The sequence below is a fragment of the Nomia melanderi genome, chromosome 12 (genome assembly GCF_051020985.1).
Source record: "Nomia melanderi isolate GNS246 chromosome 12, iyNomMela1, whole genome shotgun sequence".
NCBI classification, from domain to species: Eukaryota; Metazoa; Arthropoda; class Insecta; order Hymenoptera; family Halictidae; genus Nomia; species Nomia melanderi.
In genome coordinates this window covers 15,575,893-15,599,535 of record NC_135010.1, presented here as the reverse complement: position 1 = coordinate 15,599,535, position 23,643 = coordinate 15,575,893, and the positions used below count along the sequence as shown (strand labels likewise).

At 58.4% G+C, this 23,643-nt stretch overlaps 1 protein-coding gene across 1 annotated transcript; it reads left to right on the top strand.

Moving 5' to 3' along the window:
* Positions 1 to 7,660: 7,660 nt before the first annotated feature.
* Positions 7,661 to 22,930, top strand: LOC116434286 (uncharacterized). The gene is made up of 6 exons (XM_076372684.1): positions 7,661 to 8,325; positions 20,626 to 20,867; positions 20,951 to 21,240; positions 21,833 to 22,005; positions 22,088 to 22,358; positions 22,461 to 22,930. Exons 2-6 carry the CDS (start codon positions 20,653 to 20,655, stop codon positions 22,916 to 22,918), a joined length of 1,407 nt encoding a protein of 468 aa, XP_076228799.1. The 5' UTR covers positions 7,661 to 8,325; positions 20,626 to 20,652; the 3' UTR covers positions 22,919 to 22,930.
* Positions 22,931 to 23,643: the final 713 nt, after the last annotated feature.

Genomic DNA, 23,643 nt, shown 5'->3' with positions numbered 1-23,643 from the left:
ATCCGCAGGGGAAATGCGGTTCCAATCGCGCATCGGCTGCACCGGTCGGCCTCTTTTCGAATCGATTCGAATTCCACCATCCAGTGGAGGACGAGTGGCGAAAAAACCTTGAAAAGGCGGATTCGCGATCAGGCAGCAGAGAAGGATACGAGAAGAAGACGAGAATGGTCTCGATGAAACGCGGATCGGTGCGAAGAGCAAAAAGAACGGATTCGAGCGAGTGAACCAGAGGAAGGGGAATGCGGAGAAGACGTTGACGGAGAGAGGGAGAGAGAGAGAGAGAGAGAGAGAGAGAGAGAGAGAACGCGAGCGGTAGGGCGAGCGAGAAAACGAGCGAGACAACGAGCCAGCGAGCGAGAGGACACCACTCGGAGGTGGAAGAGAGCGCGAGAGACCGAGAGACCGACCGCGGCACCGAGAGAGAGGGCAAGAAATCGAGAGGGTCGTGAGTCCATCAGCCTAAAGAGTGGCTATCGTGCCGGCTAAGGGCTATTCCATGTTAGCCGTTCTCGGCGAGCTCCTTTTTTCCCTTCTCTTTATTCCCCTCCAGAACTTTTTGTAAGGCGCAAACGTGGCGCCGCCCTCGAAATCCATTCTCGCGCGAGCACATTCTGAAAGCTTCGCCGTCTCGGGCGCCGTCCTCCGTCGGCCGTCACCCGTCTCCGACGCCTCCGACGCCGCCGTCGCCGACCACGGAGCTGCTACTCGGTTGCTCGCTCGGCCGCGATTCTCCGGCACTCGTCCCTCTTTTTTCAGGTTTCGCTGCGTCCGCGGGGCGGTATCGTTCCTTTCGTGGATCTCGACGTCGACTCGACGAACCGTCTCCTCGGTGCGCCACGAGCATTCGGACCCGCGGGCGGAAGAGCGCGGCACTCGGCCGGAAATCTGCAAGATTCGGGAGCAACTGCGATAAGGGACCGAGCGGAAAATATAGGTGGACGATCCAGATATTAAACGGACGCGAACTCGATGCGTGGTACGGCTCGCCGGAGACTGGCGGGAGCCTGGGAGGCGCGGCGTTCGGAACCTTTGGAATTTAAGGGATGTCCGACGTTTCGAGGTTCCCCTATCGTCGTGGCGCCAACCAGTGAACCTTATCGCGAGCGAAACACCGTTACTTCGAGTTCTTATGCTCGAAGGAATTCTTTTCGTTTCACTCGGCTTTCGGATGTTTCACCGATCACGCGACTTTCCACCGATAACTCTCTTCGACCCCGACCACTCTCCCGCCTCGATTCTTTCTCCTCGAGAGAAGGCGCCGCGAATCGACGAGCGGCGTCCGTTGCGGCCACCTTCCGTTCGACGATTCGTCGGAACAACCGAGGAAGCGTCGTCCGTTGGCTGGCGAATCCGCGTCCGTCGGCTCCGCAGAGAGCGCCGACCGATTCGAGCGCGCGTCGCGCCGCCGATTCGCGGACTCGACGGTTCGTCCGTCGAATCCTTTCGAGTCCTTTCGAATCGTATCGAGTCCCATCGAATCCCATCGACTCTTTTCGAATCCGATAGTCGCGCGCGCGCGCGCGCCAGCCTCGAAGGCGCAGGAACCGCGAGAAGAGGCACGAGCGTTCGCGCCGCCATAAATAAGCTCGAAGCGCAACAAATTAGATCGCGCGATCCCGCGCGAAACATCGCTTAGTCTCGTCGCGGCGCTCGCGATATTTCACGCTCGAACCACGGACGTAAGTTAAGCCGTCGAGCACGGACCGCGCCACTCCTCGCCTTGTTTCGCCTTCCATTCCTCTCCTCTGGGGTCCGCGCCGCTTCTTTCCGCTTCTCCTCGCTTCTCTCCGCTCTCTCGGCTCGGTCGCAACGCGCCGTATCTTCTCGGGCCGTTCGAGGATTCCGCTCGGCCATACTTTTCTTCGCGATCCCCGTCCTCGTTATTCTTTCCCCGTCCCGTCCGTGCCGGTCGTGGAATCGTCGGCGAGACGGCGAGAGCTCGTCGACGGAACGCGGAACGGCCGCGCGACGAGAGTCGTCGGTTCGATGCGCGCGGCCGTTCTCCCGATCTCGACGTCTCGACGTGTCCGACGTGCGAACGACTCCTCTTTTCCCGGTCGAGGATACCGGCCGCTGGCGGGCCGCGGCGACATTCGCGGGACATCCCCGCGCGAACCAGAACCAGAGACGCGAGCCGTCGCCAGAAAATTTCTTCTTTTTCGATGACGCGACTCGTTCGCCCACAGGGCTATTACGGAGTCTACGGCCGATGCCGAGCACCCACGAACGGCTGCGTGTACGTGCGTACACGTGTACCTACACGCGTGGAAACAACCGCGCACCGGGGACCGGGGACCGAGGACCGAGGATCGAGGTTCGGAGATCGGCGACCGACGACCGGCGACCGACGACCGGCGACCGGCGACCGGCCACCGGCCACCGGAGACCGGCGACTGGCGATCGGTGTCCCGGTTTCCAGGAAGAGCTCGAAGGAGCGACGGAGAGGACACCCTCCGTCCCGGGACGGGATCGAAATTCGACGAAGACGGAGGACCCGGGGAGGGAGAGAGCCACCGATTAGATTAGGCCGGGGAAGAAATCGCCGTGGCGAGATTCGTCCGAGAACGGATCCGTCGCGTCGGGGCCCGTTCGAGGCTCTCGAGCGACTCGGTGCGCGACCGAACGCGGATCGTCGACGATCCCGTCGATGTCGACGACCCGGAAACCTCGGTTCCACCAGCGACGTCGGCTAGCGCGACCGCGAACCGTTCCGCGGAACGATATATAATTTGTACGGTGCTTTATTTTCGAATTGCGCGTGATTTAGTGCGCGGCGTGGCACGCGGTAGAACGTCGATATGTAAATGCGTTAATGCTTAATGCGTGTCGGTTGATTTATAGTCGCGCGACCGTGGTTGCGCGAGTGAAAGGCCGAGAAGTCTGCTCGGCAGGCTGAGGCTTCGCCGATTCGAGAAACGCGAATCGCTCGGTGCACCGAGAACGCGTCGACGCGTTTCGACTCGCACCGCGCGCCGTCACAGAGAATCGTAGCGACCCATGGAGAACCGTCGAGGATCGCAGCGAACCACCGTCGTCGTGCCTTCGGAATCGTGAATCGTAATCGATCGAACGGGACACGCGACGAGAAAGGGTGCTCGGAGCGAGGTTCGGTTGCCAGTTGGCCCGCGTCTTTCGATTTTCCGATCGGCGCCACGCTTATCTGCACCGTTACTCAACGAGGATCTTCGGCAAGCCGCGTTTTAACGGTCCCCCTCGGGAAGCTATCGTTCTAGGTACTTTTGCCACCTAGTTCGAATTCCCCGAAACCGTGGAGAAAACGGAAAACGGAAAACGGGAAACGGGAAACGGGAAACGGGAAACGGAAACATGGCCGTCTTCTCGGGAAATTTGCTCGCGAGCGTAACGCGTCTGAACCGGACCGCGCGATCCCCCGATCGGATCCGCGTTCCAACGGAGGGGCTCCGGGAGATCGCTGGAGACAAAAATCGTGGAACAAAAGTTGCGACTAAACAAAACCGGACCGACTCTAATGCGTGTTATGCAGCGACCAACGCAAACGAGTCTCGTTCTTTCCTGGAAGCAGTTGCTCGCTCGTTCGCCGAGATAATTTTGGTCCCGCGACGAGGCTCTTCCGATGCTTCGGCGATGGACCGGCTCCTCGAAGACGCTGGTCGGCCAGCCGGTCGGTCAGCCGACCAGCCGACCAGCCGGCAACCCTCGCGCCTCTCGGCGCCGACGAATCGTTCTTTCGATCCGGAATTTCGCTCACCCTTCGCTCTCGCGCCCCGTTTCTGTCCCGTTTCTACCCCGTTTCTACCCCGTTTCTACCCCGTTTCTACCCCGTTTCTACCCCCTTTTCTCTTTCCTCGTAATATATTATACTTTCGTTCGTACGTCTTCTTCGAGAGCGGAACCATCCAAGTATACTGTACCTTGAACGGCTTCGCCAAGTTCGAAAAACCGCGCCGCCTCGTCATCTTCGTCCGGATTCGGTCCGAATCGCTTCGAGATCCTCGCCGCCACGAATCCAACGGGTTCGAACGTCGCGCTTTCCCAAAGATGTCGCGGAATAGTTGAATATTTATCGAAAACCACTGGGAAAGGTTCGAAACGAGCGAAAACACGGTAATCGATTCATTTTAGCAAGATTTATAGCCTTGGTAGCTGCCCGAAGCCGACCGTTTCGCGCATCTGTTTTACGAGGTAACGTAACCTTCATTTGTGATTCGGAAAGATCATCGTTACGTTTCAAAGTCTATTGCCAAGACATCTCTATGTTTTGCGTTTGATCTTTTTGCCCAGGGCATGTACACGAAGATGTAGTAAAACATTATTTTCGTACTTTTATCATCCAACTTTTATTATGGATTTTCTAGGAAAACTTTCGAAATTGTGCCAATGTATTAAAACTTGGCGCAGACGAATAGGTGCCGTCAGAAAATCTACCAAGTTCCAGCTGCCGATGTATGGAAATAATGGAAATATTTTCACTTGTATACTGCGATACATCGTACTACACGGTGTCGACGCGGACCCGCGATTCACTCGCCAACCAATTCCTTACTTAGTTACTCGTCGAGTCGATTCAATTTCCCATACATTACATTCTCGAACCTATACGCTGATTCTCCGATTTTCCCTTTCGTTTACGTATCTTTCTTCGGATTTGATCGAACGCAACACGTGTCGCGACACGTGTCACGGCTACAGATGCGTGTCCCTCGTTGGAATTCCAATTGAATGGGAAGAAAAATGCTACGGAAAAATAACGTCTCATAGAAGAATCTGCTACTTGTCACCAAGGAAATGATTTTCCTCAAGAAAAGGCGGGTATTACCTAATCGAATCTCCAGACGTTACGGATACCTGTTAAATTATAGGTATCGCAGCTAATATACGCATCTATATTATTCGGTTGAAAGAACGCGATTAAAAAGTCTGTTGTACTTTATATATATATATACTTTAAAGTATATTTAACTACCAGAGACAAGTTACTTTTCCTAAAAATAAAACTCTAATTCGCGTGTATACCGACACATTGATATCTGATAGATTTCCAAGTATATTAGTTGGTAAATCTGAAGAAATTGCTTGTTTCCAATGTTGTCCGGCTAGATTGACGATTCGTCAGGCTTTCGTTGATTCGCGAGGGCGAAAGGATCGTAGCGTCGACGGATTGTCGACCGATCGGAAAATGCTCGCAAACGGAGAATTCGCGAGAAGGGTTGCGCCGACCGATAATGCTGGAAAAGAAAGCCGGTTCGATCTCGTCCCCGATACCCAACGACGGATCGGGCAATTTCTCAAATGGAAAACGCGCGTACGGCTGCGAGGAGGACGAACGAAAGGCGGCTTCGAGCAGGGACGTCAGCTAATGGCGAACGACCAAAACTAAGGGTGTAGAAGCGGCAGAGGGTCTGGCGGAGTTGGAAGCCCCCTTGGATACGAACTTCCGGTGGTGCGATAACCATCGGCTCGCAGGGGTTCTTACCTGTCACGCTATGCCTGCTTTCCCGATAGGGGAGTCGACGACTGACGCGAGACGCGCGACGCGAAACGCGAAACGCGAAACGCGCGCGTGCTCCGTCTCCGCGTTCCACGCGGCCCGAACCTCCTTTCGCAAACGACGCACCGTGGCCCGGAAAATTCGTATTTCTCTTATTTTCAGATCAATAACTACGAAACAGTCTGTTTTACGGATTTTCGGGCTGGCAGAATTCGTTTCTGCCATTAGCTTTTTTAGTAAGATTGGAAACCACCCTTACAAAACTACCCTTACGGGGTGGTTTCACCCTAGGAAAATGAAACTTTGTCATTTCGTTGGGAATGTGATTTTACGTGAAAAATGTTGGATAAACATGCCCCGAAAACTCAATAGCTAAACAGCTATCGTTAAGAAAACTTTCGACTCTGGCTGGTTCAACGCGATAAGGCGTTCCGAATATATTTTCGATGAACGGAGACTTATTAAATGACCAAGACTTTCACAAAGTAACAATCGAGTGTCCGTATAGTGTAAAAACGAAGAATCTAAAGCGCCGATTGTTGTAGAAATGAAAAGACATCCTTAACAGGACGCGAACCACCTCTGGTCTTCGTTTCCGTTTCACGGTCACTAATCGTTTTTTATTAGACATTATCTTATTAGAGATTCGGTTAGATATGGTATTATTAAGGGAAGGTTGCTCGATACTAAACTTTGAAATGACTAAACTTTTGCATTTCACCTGAAATATTGTTTCTTTGCGAAAAGCGAGTAGCGCACACTTGATATTTATCAAATGAGCGTATACACGTTTTAGTTGAAGTTTTCCTCACTGAAATATCTCAACGAAGCTGTTCGCTCCGTACGGCGCGTCACGTTGCCGCGTTGCTGCATATTTTTATTCTTACTTCTACGTATTTGGCAAGTATAAACAAGGGATTTTAACATGCCCGTCTCAAGTACATTCGAAAGGATACACTCACGGAAATTTCATAGTGGTGTGTCGCGAACTCTCCTCAACTCCGCTCTGTAGACGTCCGCGACTCGGAAAGAGAAGAGAAAATAGGCGTGCGCGAAAAAGCGTTCAACGCAAGGTGAAAATCGGAATATTTCGATGAGTTTTTCATGGACTTGGAGGCAAAAGAGGAGAACGCCGTTTAACGCTGCATCGTGAATTTAGAGAAAACTGTTACCTGTGCGAAGATATTATGCGTCAAATACGGTGTTTACAGAGAAACGCGTGATCCTTCTAAGACGAGCGTTTTTCGTCAACTCGAAAGCCTTCTTTAGGTGTGTTTAGGGAACTACGAAGATATCCTACTGCAACGATAGTTACTCTACGCGTTTCGGAACGAATGGCCGAGGATTCCCGAATTTCGTTGGGAAAATGGAAAATTTTACTTTCGAAGAAGGAAGCTATAGTTCCGCGACGCGTTCCTCGTCCTGGAATTTTCCGGATTTTTCCGGAATTTACCGGAATTGGGCAAGATCGAAAAGCGAAGGTCGAAAGGAACGCGAATCGTCTCGGACGGTTTCGGGTGGAACGTCGCAGGGCCCGAAGCGTAGGCCAACGAGGATGCCGCCGCGGTAAAATAGCTAGATCGGAGGCTTGCAAACATGGTGGAGCGAAAAGGAAATATTTTATGAAAATCGCGAGGGGAGCGAAGCCGTGGGGCTTGGAGCGCCGGCACCCTTTGCGGCCGTGGGTGTCGAAGCTCCGCCCGCGGGCTAGCCGTGGCGCGCGGCGCGCCGCCTCGGAACGCCCAATCGCGCGGTGGTCCCCATCCCTACCTTCCCGAGGAGGTTTTCGGCCGTCTCTCTCGCTCGGCCGAGGTTCCGTGGGTCGCGAGCGGTCCCAGCCGAGTGCGGACGGTGCTCCTCCGAGGATCGCCGCGAGCCGCGATCCGGCGGATCCGGCCCGCTCGGTCGTCGCCTCCGCCTCGCTCGCTTGCCTCCGCCTCCGCGGCCGCTGCCGGCCGCTCCCGGCCGCTCCCGGCCGCTCCCGTCGCCGGCGCGTCCGTGTCCGTGTCCGCGTCCGCGGCCCTGTTCGCCTCCGCCGGCGACTCCATCGACGGGCCCCGCTCGGCCCGCTCGGCCCGCTCGCCCCGCGCGGCCCGCTGCTCGCCCCGCTACGCGGCGCCGCCGCCGCCGGTCGGCCCCTGCCGAGCCGGAGAGGTGACTGTCCAGGGCAGTTTCGAAGCCGCAGTCACCGGTTGCACCGCGCTCGAGAAGTAGCTTCGCTCGGTTCGCCCGGCATCCTCGCAGCGCGCCGCCGAGTTTCGCGTTCGCCTCTCCTCTCCGCTCCGCTGTTCACCTCGCGGGTCGGTCCTCGAATGCGCGCGATTCTCCGCCTACAGTATTCCCGACGTCGATCGCGTTTCGCTCGCCTTTGTCTCTCGGAGGGTCGCGCGACCGCCGTCTCCAGCCACGACGACCACCCAGTCCGCGACGGCGGCGGATAGGACGGCCGCTACGACGGCCGACGCCACGGCTCTCGGTTACCGCGAACAAACGTCGCGAAGGTGATACGGTGAAGTGACGGAAATCAGTGCTGCTCGCGAACACCGACGCGAGAGAGTCAGTGTTCCGCGGGAACAAAGGGGAATGCCCGGCAACGACCACGTCGCCGACCGACCCTCCCGATGACGAACCGTCAGCCGAGCAGAGTTTGCGCTTAACGGCGCGTCGTCGAGTCCAAGCTAAACGCCGAAGTCGAAGCCCCGACCGTGGCCGCGAGTGAACGGACGGTGAAACCGCGAGGCGCACCGACGCATCTCGAATTCGACGGTTCGCTCCTAGACCCAGAGCACGGGGTGCACGGCTGCTCTCTCCGTCTCTCGACCCTTTGGATACTCGGCATCGACGAGCGATCGCGCGTAAGTATTTCGCACGCGTCCCGAAACCGTGGCGCGACGGGAAACGCTCCGTTCTCTTGCCCCGATCTACGGGACGGAGCGGTAGCCGTCGAACGCCGGTACAACCGGTCGATACCATTCGCCGAAGGAATACGGGTCGTTATCTGCTCGGCGAGTTATCGATGCGAATTAACGCCAGATAACGTTAACGACCGCCGATGGTGGGTCAACGCGCGCCGCTTTCTCCTGGCGAGCTCGTCCGCGGCTTCCAGCGAATATTTCCGATCGTTTCGGCTTCTCCTCCTCTTCCTGTCGATCGCACCGACGAAAACGCGGCGAAAACGCGGCGAAAACGCGGCGAAAACGCGGCGAAAACCGGCCTTCCTTTCCTTTCCTGCCGATTCCGTCCTCCGCGGCATCGTTCCCCGAGAGGAGCGTTTCGCAGTTTGCCCAGCGTCGTTGCGGCTCCGTCTGGTAGCCGAACCGACGGAACGCGCGGATTCCTCTGTTCCGCACAAGCGGCGCCAGCTCGGAATCCTCTTTCGAGAAATTGCGGAAAAGAAACGCGATTTCGAACGGGCTAGACGTAACGCGGGCTCTTTCGGACGGATACCGAGCGACCGCGATAACGTATCGCGCTCCACCCGATACGCTCGAGTTCCGGTTCTGGACGACGCGTCGAGGGAACGCGACGATTACTCGCGAGGGACGCCGTTTTTGCCGATCGAAACGGACGAATGGGAAGAGCGACGGACGCGAGAGGCATCCTCGCGCACCGCTCCGAAATGGCCAAAAGCCTAACCGACACCTCGAACCGTGCTTCGATCGAGCTCAAATTCCTCCGTACTCGGGGATCGTTCGATTACGAATCTGAACTTGAAATTCGTTATAAACAAAATGGTGATTCGAACATGGCGGATGTATGTACGAGGAAGTTGTCGGCACCGGTGAGAAACGAATATTGCAATGTTTTCTGGATCGCCGATCGCGGATCCTATTGAAAACTACCGATCAACGCTTGGAAATTTATTACGAACGTTAGAAATAATAATACAATTCCGTATAAATATAGTTAAAATGTTGGAATCAGTTGTCCTGTTACATTAGAAATACCTGGTAGCTCTCGTCCCGACTGCGGCGCGACCCGCTATCGGAATCGTCGAAACTTTCTGGCCAGAGTTGCACCTAGTGACAGCTAATTTTCACAAATTCCCCGAGATAAAGCTACAAACTACGAGCTCGAGCGAGAATTTTTGCGAGATATCTATGCGCGTATCGCGTTCGAGCTTTCGTTTGTCGCACTGCATTTTTCAATTGCAAAACATTGTTCAAATCACTCGAACTCGAAACGATAAATTCGTTTGAAGTTAAAGTTCGTCGCTTTCCGCTCGTATGAAAATCTTTGTACGAAATCGCGGCTGACCGCGCGACGATCGTGCGGCCAACGGCAGCGATTTCTCGAGCCCGAAAATGTTGCAGGTAGAACCGATGAACCGCGCGTACCCTTGCGCATCCTGCCAGAGACGAACCTACAGGGTACCCGATCCAGAAATAAATCTGTCGCTGGCGGGAAGTTGGCGTTGGAGGTTTTAGCGATTTAGAAGGTCCGCGCGTCGGCTCGAAAGCGTTGCTTTCGCGTGCAAGTATGTACGTAAGTAGGCTCGCGAGCCGTTCGGTCCGTTGCAGAGCAGGCGCCGTCAGGAACGACGGCGGCTGTTCTGGCGGCTGTTCTGGCCGCTGTTCTGGCGGCTGTTCTGGCGGCTGTTCTGGCGGCTGCTCTGGCGGCTGCGGCGGCGTCATCCTACGAGAACGCTCGTCCGGTTTTTAGTCCTAATTGGTTGTCGCCCGGCGCCTCGTCTTGTTCCCGGAGAAAGTGGATGTATCCCTCTTCGTTGCCACGGCGCTTTGCTCCGGCATTTTTTTTCTCTGGCAACGAAGAGGGACACGCTTCGGAACAGCGGGCCGGGTAAGCGATCGAAACTAGCCTCGACGTCGGAAGGTTTCGCGAGAATCGCGTCGCCGACAGCGAACAGCGAACGGCGAACGGCGAACAGTCGAACAACGAAAATGCGGAAAGACGCGAAAAACGGCAAAGCTGGACGCGGCGAGGGTCGCCGTCGGTCCCCGAGCGCAACGGCGCCGCGTCGCGACGTCCGCGAAGCGAGCGTGTTGTCGGCGGACGCGAGACTCGGTTAATTTACCGTAATAGCGATTTCGCGTATCGGATAGATATTTTTATTGGCGTTCGCTTTCGGTACGATACGCGTTTATTGAATGTCGTGTTTATCGGGCATCGTAAAACGATCGTTAATGCTTTTACGAATCGATAACGATCGCCACGGGTTCTCGTAATAATGACGTTGCCACGCTGTCTGCCGTCGAATCGATAAGATCTGAAACGATCTCTCGGCTCGTTCGAGATCACAAATAGGAGGAGTCGTGTAATTTATCACGCGAGTTTTCGGCTGGATCTCCGAACGTGTCCGAACGATTCCCCCAAAATCGACGGACGACTCGGCTCTGTCGCGAATCCGTGGTGTCCTTGTCCGGGCGAGCGCCTCCGCCGCGACCCGATTCCCGATTCCCGATTCCCGACTCGCGATTCGCGGTTCGCGATATTCCGCCGAGCGGCGAGGAAAGTAGCAGGTGTAGTCCGACTCTGGCTGACAAACGAGAGATACTTGGTCGCGCACCACCGACCAGCCGGCCGTTCTACGAGGCGAACCGATCTCGAGCGAGATGATCGGATCCCAACGATCGAGAGCGTCGAGACGGAATTCGAATCCGAATCCGAATCCGAATCCGAGTCCGAAGGCAAAGTAAAATCCAATAAAATGGTACGCGGAGCGATCGAGGCGGCGAGTCTGCACGCGTCGGCCAAAGACCCGTTACGTCGGAGGACGAGGTAATTAATTTAAGCTGCGAACGCCTCGCCACTAGGCCAATGCAAACACCTTCTTTGCGCGAACGTTGCCGCGCTCGCGCGCACCCACTCGCACACGCGCTCGCACAAGCGCACGCGAGCTTGGAAGCAACATCGCCGAGTCGAGTGCTCGGGAGTGTTGCATAGCGACTCCCGAGATCCGCGCGATCTTTTACCTCCTCCTACTCCGCCGCCCCGTCCGAAGGAGTTGGTATTCGCGGGCGGCCGCGAGCGCGCTCCAACGATTTCATCCTGGATCCAGGATATAACTGTACAGCGCGAGATCGTCGCCGTTTCTCGACGACGAGACGAACGCGAAACGGAGGATCGAGCGTAGACCGGTAGCGCACCTCCGACCGTAGGCGATTTCGACGCGACGGTTATCCGCCGCGAATAATCGGGCCGGACGCGAGCCGGCACTGGTGCAGTCGCGAGCGGTTCGAGAGTCGCGTCGGGCTGTCTCGCGCGGCGACCGAACGACGGGGAGCAGATTAAAAATCCGCCGGTCGAGCCGAGCGGAGCTGAGCGGAGCGGATCGGAGTCTGGTTTAACGAACCTACCGACGACGTATCGCGGCGTTAATTACCGGTGAGGGGTCTGACCAAACGCGCGGCACTGCCTCGGCACTGCCTCGGCACGGCCGCGACGCGGAGCGCGCCTCGCCTATCTGCCAGCACCGAGACCGGCCCGACCTCGTCGCCGCGTCGGATGCATTAATCGAGCCGACTTAAATTATAGCCAGCCGCTAATTGCGCTCTTCTTCTGGGGCTGTCCGACCGCGAGCGACGCGAGCGCGAGCCGCAGCGCACGCCCATGCCGTTTCCCCCAACCGGCGATTACAATTTCCATTAAACCCAGCCGCGAGTCCGGCCTCGCGGACGATCGATCGCCGGATCGTTCGATCCGCGCCTCGACCGGAACGTTCCGCGAACGGACGGAGACGACCGGAAGAGCCGAGCCGTCCGCCTGCCATCGCTCCGTCGTCCGCGTTCCTCATCCTTTCCACTCGGACGATAGTTTCGATCGGTCCGTGGAAATTACGATACGATAAAGCGCGTATCGGCTCGCATACCGACGATATCGCGAACACGCGACCGAACGCGACGCGCATTTGCCCGCTCTTTGGAAATCTCGTCATCTGCAAAAAGCAGATTTTCTTCGGGCGCGTCTCGCGTCTCGCGTCTCGCGTCTCGCGTCTCGTCTCGTCGCGTGCCTAGGTTCGATAGACCGCGATTGCGTAACCCGATTAACGGTAAAATCGGTCTAAGCCGATGGAGTGTAGGATGCCGAGCGCACGGCCGACCGATCGAGGCGGGATTCGGTAAAAATTGACACGCGACAAACTCCAGACAGGATTACGCGTTGCCCTCGCTCGCGGTTACGGTTAGAACCGAGCATCGGTTTTCCTTCGCCTCGCCCCGCTCCGTCTCGCCCCGCGTCCGGCCGTCCCGCTTCGTTTCTTTCGGTGGCGATTCGTTCGCGAGAATCGTTTTGTTTCTCTTTCCCGCTGCTTTTCCGCCGCTGTCCGATCCAAAGTTGAGAAACGGCGGGGTGGATACTCTCGTGGATCGCCTCGATTCGAGAATATCGTAGAAGAGCGATAAAATCGCGGTCGTATCTAGCCGGTACAATAATCGTAATGTCTCGGCCCGGCACAGGCAATTCCGGTCCGGTCCGGTCCGGTTCGGATAGACGCAACGAATCTTTATCGTTAATTGGACGATAAAGGGAAAGGTATCGTCGCGCCGTCCGCGAGGATCCTCTTGCTCGCGCTACGCCGACGATTTATTCCTGCGAGCGGCCTGTACCGCGATCGGTATACGCACGGAGATCCGGAGTTTGACCGGTTTCGATCTAGATCTCGAAGACTCGGACTCGAACTTAAACCCGAACCGGAGCTGGGGCTGGGACCGCACCGCCGGTTCGGTCTCGGTTTCGAAAGAAGCGCTCGATATCGCGCTCGTCGCCCGTTACACGTCTCGCCTCGCCTCGCCAACGTTAGAGCGGTGGAAACGACGTTACGCGGTGCCGAACGCAACAATCTTGTAGCGTTCCGAGACGCGGAACACTCGCGGAAAATTCAATCCTTCGATCTCGAAGATTCACGACACGCTTCTACCGCGGATATTTTCATTACGGATCGCGGTTATCTCGAATCGAGCTGTACGGAGAACGTCGAAGAGCACTCTTTTGTACTCTAAAGAAGTAGACCTATCGCGACTGGATCTATGGACTATAAATCGCGATACGCGTTTACCCTTTGAAGGCGCCATAACTCCTCCATCGAAACCATTGAGTTTAGGGGTAGTTTCTGACTTTGCTAAAAGAATAATGTCCGACGAAAGGGGTTATTTGAGAGTACGAATTCGATCCGGGTTCTAGCCCAGCGCGCGACGCTCCTCGCGAGCCGACCGACGCGTCAAAACCGATACGGGGTCGAGGCGACGATTCGCGATATTATGCTCTTAATCCTGCTAGTATCTTAATTATCGTATTTATTGAACCGCGATCCGATCCTCGAAACGAGTCGGAATTATAATCCTAAGAAACTCGCGGCAATACGGTCACGCGCGAGTGAACGAACGAACGAACGGTCGCGGGCAGCGTGCTCGCAGAACGGTGCGTTCTCAAAGTTAATTGGAAAACAAACAGAAAATTAACGCGAACCCGGCAGCGAATCCCTCCAGTCGGCCGTTACTCACGATTTATCGTAACTCGTTCGAGTCCGGTCGGTGACCGGTTTATATCCGAGATCGGTGGACGATGGGCGCTCGCTCGCTCTCTCGAACGCTGTTCGGAACGCTCCGTGGAACGATCTCCGGAACGGTCCTTCGAAGCTCGCGCTGCTCCACCGCGACGAGCGACGAGCGACGAGCGACGAGCGACGAGAGACGAGCCGCGAGCGACGAAGGACGAGCGACGATCGACGATCGCCTATCGAAAATGTTCGATCCGCGCGAAACGGCGATCGCGTTCGATCCGGGAGAGCAGGAAGTCTCTCTCCCTTTTTCCCGACGCGGAGAGAACCAGTTTTGCTCGGCCGTAAAAAAATGGTGAATTATCGCGTAATCGGGAATACGTTTAACCCGTTAACGCATCGACGTTAATCGATCATTTTCTTTTGCTCCGCTCTCCTTTTTCGTCTCCGTCGGAGCTCGCGAGTCGCGCGGGCGCACGCGCAGCGCCTGCTCGATCGAGATGCACCGAACGCGGATATTCGGACTTAAAAAATCGGAACTCGCAACCGGTTGGACGGCGAAAATCTTCCCGACCGTTAATCTTGATTTATGATAACCGCGACCGCGATCTCCTCGGAGACCGACCGGATAATTGGATCGCGCGCGCGTCCCGTACGTTCCCCGACTGCTACCGGTCTCTCGCGGAGCGGCCCGCCGCGTCGCGTCGCGTCGCGTCTCGCCGCGTCTCGTCTCGTCTCGTCTCGTCTCGTCTCTCGAGGGTTCTCTCTCGCCACCGCCGTTTATCCGTCGAATCGCGAAATTTCCGATCGCCGGCTCGTTCCGGAGCCGATCGGTTCTCGCGGCCAGGCGAGAACGCGTTCGGCTTCGATAGGCGATCGTCGTTCCGTCGCGCGGATCCCAGAGGCGGGGAGACGGGCGAACGGGCCCCGGAAAAATCGGCTCGGGGGAAGGCTTTTAAGGGAAGTTTAACGCCACGGTACGAGCGTATTATGCGGCCGTTCGACCGGCTAGCAGGTCGATCGACCGGCCGGCCGGCCGGCTGCTCGGCTGCTCGGTCGAACGGCCGAACGGCCGAACGGCTGGTCGCGCGCGCCCTACGTTTGTCTGCGAGCTCGCGTACGCGAATCGAATCGGATCGGTCGAACGTGTTGGTGCTGATCGAGCGGCCGCGAGGAGTATAGAGACAACGGCCTGCCGATACACCGACCGTGCTTCTCAACCGACGCGCGACGCGCGACGAGCGACGCGACCGCGCGGCCGGCCCACTCTCTCTCCGTCTCCGTCCCTCTGCCTCGCTTCCTCGATTCTTCCGCGATTCTCCGTCCGGGTTTTAGGATTCTCCCTCCGTCGGACGCGCCCACCGCGAACGATTCCGCGTCGCGAATCGATCCGGCGAGCGGACGGCGGCGTCCCTCGGACGGCCGCTCGCCGACACTCGCGAGGACTCGATTCGCGCCTAATCGGAACGCGGGCCGGGGCTCTCGAGAACGGTTGGGAACGGCTGGCCGCGGCCAACGGATACCTTGTTCCCGAAGGAAGTGGACAGGAAAAGGAATCGCGGAGGGACACGAGAGGCGACAAGGCGCGGCGAGGTTTATATTATAATTACGCGGATTCCCGGTCGTGGCGACAGCCGGCCGGCCAGCCGATGGCTCGACCAAAACGGGGGGAAAAAGGAGGAATCGAATTCCAAAGTTTTATTCGTTCCGCGGTCGTCCGCGCGTTCGATTCGCGAAGGTGAGCGCGAGCGCGAGCGCGAGCGTATCGCAGCTTTCGAGGGTAGCGATGAAATTAGTCGACGGAGACTCGGTCCGTTGTCGATTAGCGGCCAACGAGACGCCGTCGAGCGCGCGGCCGTCGCTCGGGGGAATAATGGGAGCCGGAGAGCCCATAAACCGACGACCCCCTGCCTGCTATCGAAGAGGTCCGGGTTGATGGGGGAACTAATGACGGGATGGCTCGCTATAATGGACAGTTGGAGTCGGTCGGCCGGCCCGCCGTACCGCTCCGCCGTAATAGATTCGGGGTTGAACCGAGAAACCGCAATGGAGGGTCCGCGCAAAATGGCGGTCGAACCTTTTACGGGCGGTATTGCGTCGCGTCGCGTCAGGTCGCGTCGCGTCACGAGAATCCGCGTCGGACGCGTCCGTCGCACCGGGGAGAAACGGACGAAAGCGGACCACAGGCGCGAGATATCTACGGAAAGATAAAAGGGTCGGGGGTGCGTCGAAAGCGTTCTTCCATGTATATACCTGGACTATGGCCGAGTTACCCGAGCGAGGTACGCGCGAGGCTAAAGTCGCCGGCGGCAGCCGACGACAACCTTATTGGAAAGTCGTGTTCGACGTTAAAACCGGAAGTCGAGCCGAGGGCCCGACGGTCCGGGCCCGGGCTCGATCGTGTAACGACCGTCGTCGTCCCATTCCGAAACGTCTGCGAGATACGCGAGTATCTCGGCTCGCCTAGCCTAGCCTCGACCAAGTTTCGGACGAAGAATACGACTGGCCAAGCGGCTAGACCGGAAGCGGCGGCCGTTATAGCGGTTTTGCGCGAGAATCGAGATTCTGTTGGGCCGGTCGATCGGCGCGCGAACCTCCGCGCGAACCTCCGCGCGAACCTCCGCGCGAACCAGACACGCTCGCTCGTGTATTCATACGCGTAACCGCGAGCGGGAGCTTTTCTCTCGGCTTCTGCTCGAGGCTGGATGCATAAATCTCCTTTGGAGCTCGGTGAATAGCGGCAGCGCGGGAAAGAGGAGTCGAACTCGCTTCCCGGTTCGCGAAGTCGACGGGAAAAATTCGCGAATCCGCGAGGCCAGCCGCGCCGCGATTCGCAAATATTTCTCGTCTCTCGCGAGTAATCGACGGCGCACGGTCTTCCGAAATGGCCGAAACCTCCTCGAAAGCCCGTACCCGGGGCTGAAATCGTCCAACGCGATGGAAAAATAGACATTCTCTCTCCGCGGAGAGGCCGAACGCGGTTGGGCAACCTCGGCGCGTCGTCTTCCGTTTTCTCGGGTGCCGCGCGAATTCGTCCAGACTCGATTTCGATTTCGATTTCCATTTCGGTTTCCGTTATTCGGCTGGGTGTCGGCCGACACCGATGACTCTACGCGACTCGTTTCGCTTTTCCCCTCTTTCTTTTCCTCGGCGGCGCGGTTCGCCGTTCTCGGTCGCGAGCGGCCGTTCCGGTCGCTCGGAGTAGGCGTAAGTAGGCAAACCGGGTGTCACGGATCGCGCTCGTTTTTCACGCATCCTATTTTGTCGATTTTCCGGATAAATCGAACAACGCGATCTCTCGAGATCCCGCGATCGAATGCTCCGCGTGGGAACGAGCGCGGGTCGAGAGGAGGAAAACCCGAGGCCGGATTCGACCTAATCGAACCTCGAGTCGAACCGCGCGACTCGAATCGCGCCTCGAATCGCGAAGAACGGAGGAAGACGGCGAGGCGTGTGCAGCGAGCGCGCGCGCGCGGACCCATACCGACGCGAGCGGATGCATACGGATGCATACGGATGCGCGTACGGTCGTCGGTTGCGATACTTACGAGCTCGCCGCGTTATTCCGTATGCGCGATTGAGATCTCGTTTGGTACGGCCGCGCGGAGACTCGCCGCGAGAACTCAGTGGACTGGTTTCGAGTCGGAACGTTGCCCGGTGCACTACCTACCGAACCCCGAGTACTCGAGTTCGAGTTCGAGTTCCCGAGTATGTACCCGAGTAGCCGAGTACCCGTGTACCGGTGAATAATAATTGCCCGATAAGATGTCGCGCGCGTTTCCCTCCGCCTGTATCGGCCTCGCGATCTCGAAATCTCGCCGTCCAGCCCTGTTCGCTTGCCGCGGGACGGCAAGCGGCGAGGGTAGCTCCTCTTCTCGCGGGATCGTTCGCGCGAACGTCACCTTTGGACCCGCGATCTCTCGCCTCTCGCTCGCGAAAATTTCCACGTGGCGGTCGATGCGAGGAGTAGCTGAAACGTCTGCCGCGCGCAGCTACGAGCGTTCGTCCTCCTTTCTCTTTTCTTTCCTGGCGTCGCTCGCTCGGCTATTTGCCCGATCCGGCCGGGCGAAATGGAAAACAGCTTTGCGCGCAGTTTCGACGACAAAATACGGGAACGCGATCTTGCGACGGATCTACGACGATATCCGATTATACGGCAAGCCTCGTTCGATTCATTAGCGTCGATTACATGGAATTGCGGATCGGAATCCGAAAGGTTCGCCCGATAGAACCGTGCTCGAAAGAGTGCTCGAAAGAAATATCGATGACGCGTCGTTTGCGTCGAAACGTGGACGCTCGCGCAGAGATTCGCGATAAAAAGGCAATAAACCGTTCGAAGCGTGCACCCAGTATATACTTGGCCGACAGACTTTGACACCGAACGTTTCCGAGACGTCCGTCGAGTGCTCGTCGGGTCGAGAAAATAGTCGGCAACGGAGCTTTCTGGTCGCGCGACTCGTCTTCCGTCGGTTCCTCTTCGTTGGCCCCGTATTCGTCCAGCGCTTCCCGAGGAAGCTCGATTCGCCAAGATTTTCGGTTTCCAGCTAAACGAAGAAAACCGCAGGGCCCGACGAGCACCGGCGCGCGCGACCCAGCGTCGTCGGGCTCCCGGCGGAACGGTGAAAGGGGCGCGCGGGGCGCGAGAGGATCGTGAGGCGCGTGCCGAAACTGGACCGGCCCGCAATTTCCGAGGAATCTTATCTCTCGTTTGCATCTTCGGTATCGAGTTACAGGCGGAAAGGAGCCTCGGCGCAGAAACCGATCCGGCGATTCTTCCTGTCCGCGAGTCCTTCCTCTACCTGTTTTCGGTATCCTCGTCGAGACTCGGTTTCCCTTCCCCTCGCTTCGCAGCTCCGATCCGGCCGCGCGGAGCGGCCTCGCGACGCGCTTCGCTCAGCCGATTTTCCCATCGATTTCGGTGCCGTCGCGACCAGCCTCGCGAACCTGGAACACGGAGTCGGCCGTCGAAAGGAGAAGAACCGGCGTTTCGCCGTTCCGCCGGTCGACCGGGTGCACCGGTGCACCGGTGCACCGGTGCACCGATGCTTCGTCGCGTCGCGTCGCGTCGGGTCGCACGCGTCGCGTTGTGTGCGTGCCGGCCGACGTGTGTGCGCGTCGCTCGAGCGAGCCTACAAGGAAACCCTTCTACGCGGTCGGCGCCGTGGCGCCTCGGAATCGAGCGATCGCCCGACTCCGACACCATCGGCGCGCTTTAACCGTCGATCGAAATGCTTTCCCTCTTTCGAAAGAAGCGGCGCGAGTCCCTTCGGAGCGAAACTCCCGAAAGCACGAGGACGGGAAGCGCCTCGTAAAAGACCGAAAGAGACTCGTTCGGGCCAGTTTCGAACGAAACCGGTAGACGTTCCAAGCAATTAATTAGACTCGTAGAGAATCGGTACTCTTGTTTCGTCTCGTCTCTCGTCCCTCGTCCCTCGGCCCTCGCCCCTCGCCGGTCGCCGGTCGCCGGTCGCTACACAGAGCCCGTCTCCCGCCTCGCGACTCACGGCTCACGGCTCTCGACACCGCTCGTGTCGCCGTGTTCGAAGCCGGCCGAACCTGTACGAGGGAGAGAGAGATCGGTCGAGGCGAGGAAAAAAAGCGACGAAATACCGAGAACGTTATTTCCATTAGTGATTCCCCTATTGGGAATAGGTTTCGGCTATCGAAGCGGAGCGTGTCCTAGCCGTCTCTCTCGGTTCGACGACCGTCGGATATCGGAGACTCTGGAAATCCGCTCGGCGTCCGCCGACTCGAACGAGGACGGATGGCGCGGAAGAGGTCGCGACCGAGCGACGAAACGACGGTGCGCGTGCAGAGGTGCCTGGCTGGCGCCAAACGTCCGTCTCGTTTCGGCGCCGCCGTTCCAACGGCGAAACACGATTACTCTTCCAACCGGTTTCTATTCGAGAACTCGTCTCTCCGCGGTCGCGCGTCGTTCGAATCCTTCGCTCCGCGAACCGCCGTCGGTCGGCCGCCGTCCGCGACGCGACATCAGAGTTTCCCTGCGTTCGGGGGCGAAGCGCGGCGGGCCTCGGCGGACGCGGAAACGCTCGGGGACGGACGGGAACGCGGGACCGGGAGCGGAATCGATCCGTCGGCTCGAAACCAGCCGGACGGGGATGGCGGGAACCACGGGAACCGCGGCACCGCAGCCAGAGACGCGGTTGTCCGCGGCAGCGGCAGAGTTTTGGTCCCGCCTACACGGATCTTATTCGTGGCCGCAATGGCCGCTATCCCGTATCTCCGATTCTACGCTCGGATCCGAGTCGCGCCTCGAAGGTGGAGACGCGGCTGCGCGCTCTGTCTCGCTCTTTTTCCCTCTTTGTCGGTTCACCGTTGCCCGTTCCGTCCACTCCCGTCTCTCTGTTCTCTGTCGTTTGCTCGCGCCCTTTCCGCCGACGGATCGCGAGCCTTTCTCCCTCGTTCGAGCGGTTTCCGAGAACCGAGTCGACTGGACGCGAATACACGAATCATACCGATACACCAAATGCGAGCGTACGGACGCGCGAATATACGCGAACACGCACGAATACGGGGACAGCGACGCGAAGGCGAGCGCGAATCGGATCGCGAACCGGGTCGGTCCGTCTTCGAGCCGATGCGATTCGCAGACGCGAGTGACCGAAGGGGGGAAAAGGACGATTCCGCTGTCCCGAAGGAGAAATCGACGACGGTCGCGTAACCTCTGTTGTTGGCGCAGATGCCGCGGTTTTAACTCTCGGGGAGAATGTTCCACGGGGGCGGAAGCGGTGGGTACGGTGGCGCCAGTTCCGACTACCAGCAGCAGTCGCAGCAACAGCAGCAACAGCACGGCCAGCAGCTCCAGGCGCCCGTCTACGTGCCCTCCTCGCGGCCAACCATTCCGTCGGCAGCGACGGCGGCGGCGGCCGCGGCTGCGGCGGCCCAGTACCACTCGTTCCCCGGCTCCGGCTCGCCCGCCTGGTAAGTTGTCCCGCGCCGCGACGGACCCGCGGTTCCGCACACGCAACGCCGTAACGGTGCTCGACCGGTCGTCTGTTCGAAAGGGAGAAGACGGCGGCCTCCTGGCAGCATGGAGTGGAAACGTACGCGGCTCACCACGCGCTCGCCGGGCACGCGAGCGGATCCGCGTCCGCGGCCGCGGCCGCAGCCGCAGCCGCCGCCATGGGCCCCCATTCCGGACACGCGCACCCGCACGCGGCGCACCCGCACTCCGGCCACCCGCACTCGAGCCTCGCCGCGGCCGCGGCCGCACCCTTTTACGCCCAAAACGTCGCCATGATGTCTTCGTGGCGTGCCTACGACGGAGCCGGGTTCCAGCGCGCATCGCCCTACGGTTCGTATCCACGGTTTCTTCGAAAGTTCGACGACGAGACGCCCACCGGCCGACTGCTATCGCCGGTACACTCGCGCGTATCCTGCACTCGGAAACGCGACGCGTCTGGAACGCTTCGAACCCGTCGCGAGTCTTCCACCCTTAAAGAAATCCACGAGGAAAGAGGAGTATCCGCTGGGACTGATTCGTCGAATTTCCGGGTTCGACGCGTCGCGTTGTCGGCTAGCGGGCCAGTCGCGCCTTTCGATTCCGATCGTTTCCGCTATCGAGGAGATCGAACACAGGGGCGAATGGCGCGGCTCGCGCGAGACATTAACCAGACCGCGATGCGTGGAGCGCGGAGGAAAAGCTGCCGCCGTAGCTGGACGATAAAAAAAGCTCCTTTCCTGGTCGACGAACGCCACCGCCACACGGTGGGCCATCTGCAACGGATAAGCGATAGCGGCGTCTTTGAAAGGAACTCTCGCGGTCGAGTGGTCGGTCGTTTGGTCGGTCGGTCGGTCGGTCGGTCGGTCGGTCGGTCGGTCGGTCGGTCGGCCGGCGTTGCTCGTCGCGAATGCTCGCGACTCGACGCGTTTTCGATTTGTTTCAGACACCGCGATGGACTTTCAATTCGGCGAGGGTCGCGAGTGCGTCAACTGCGGCGCCATATCGACGCCGCTGTGGAGAAGGGACGGGACCGGGCATTACCTGTGCAACGCGTGCGGACTCTATCACAAAATGAACGGAATGAACAGACCGCTGATCAAACCCTCGAAGAGACTGGTAAGTGGAAAGCTCGCGAGCCGCGAATCGTTCGCGAGATCGTTCCCGAGATCGATCGCTCGTACGGAAGTTCGTCTTTCAGACCGCGACCAGGCGGCTGGGACTCTGCTGCACGAACTGCGGGACCAGAACCACCACCCTGTGGAGGCGCAACAACGAAGGCGAGCCGGTTTGCAACGCTTGCGGCCTCTACTTCAAACTTCACGGGGTAAACAGACCGCTGGCCATGCGGAAGGACGGAATACAGACGAGGAAACGGAAGCCGAAAAAGACGCCGGAACCGAACGTCAGAACCTCCACCGGGGACCACGAGACGGCCGCCGTCGTCTCGACGGCCTCCTCTCCTTCCACGGGTAAGACTGGCCGTCCGCCTTATCGATTCCTCCGTTTCCGTGTTTCCGTCCGCGCGGTCCTTGTCCCAAACAACCACCACGGTTTTTTCGCGTGGTTCGCAGAACTGAAGACCAGCCAGCAACAACAGCAGCAGCAGCAGCAGCAGCAACAGCAGCAGCAGCAGCAGCAACAACAACAACAACAACAGCAGCAGCAGCAGCAACAGCAGCAACAACAGCAGCAGCAGCAGCAACAACAACAACAGCAGCAGCAGCAGCAGCAGCATCATCAAATCGACGCGGCGAAATCGAGCGGCGGAGCGTCGAGTTCGGCCGACAGACCCGTCTATCTGGGACACACGTCTCTATTGGCGACCGGAAGCGTCGCCACCGTGAAGACGGAACCGAGAAGTTGCGACGGCATCGTCGGGCAACCCTATTCCTCCTACTATCAGCATCCGCATCAACTGGGCGTGACGAGCAGCGAGCATCAACAGCAGACGTACTACGGGAGCCAAGAAGCGCCGTACCATCATCAGCATCACGTCACCGCGGCCGCAAAGTTGCTCGCGTCTTCGTAACTCGAGCCCCGCGTTCGCCGGAAACCGGCCGCGAAACGGAGGTTTCCGAACGATAGAATCGAATTACGAGCAATTGGCGTCGAGCGCGCGTCGAACGATCGGAAACTCCGGTTTCGAAGATGGCGGGTATTCATTGTCCTACGCTTGTTCCTCCGCAATCTCGCGAGCGTCGATTCGCCGTAACTCGCGGCATGCGCGCGAAAGCGACTGGAATCGAGTCGGATCCGGGTCGCCGGAAACGGAGACGGTTCGATTCCGCGAGTGTTCGAGTGTTCGAGTCGTTCGAGAGGGCGGGACGACCGTGCCACGGACGAAAAGAGACAATGGTACGGGGCCAAGGCGACCGCCGACCCGCTTCGTTTCGCCGTCTCTCGAGCCGCGCGCCTCGCCGTGGCCGCGTTCGGCGCGACGCGAATCGTTCGAATCGACCGATCCTCTGTACAGTTCCTGTATAATTAATTATCCGACGCGCAATAAAGAGCAAAGCTTTCGTTCTCACCGCTTGTCACGAATCGCGCCTCGCAGCTTCGCGTCCCCGCAAAGAGCCGTCGAGTCGCGCGAACGGTTCTACGGCCGATCGAACGATCGAACGATCGCTGGCAAAACTACCCCGCCTCCGCTGCCGCCTCCACTTCCGCCTCCGCCTCCGCCTTTGCCACAGTCTCGGTCTCGGCCTCGACGGTGCTCGACAAATATTGTCCTTTCGCGATCTAACGACCCGACTG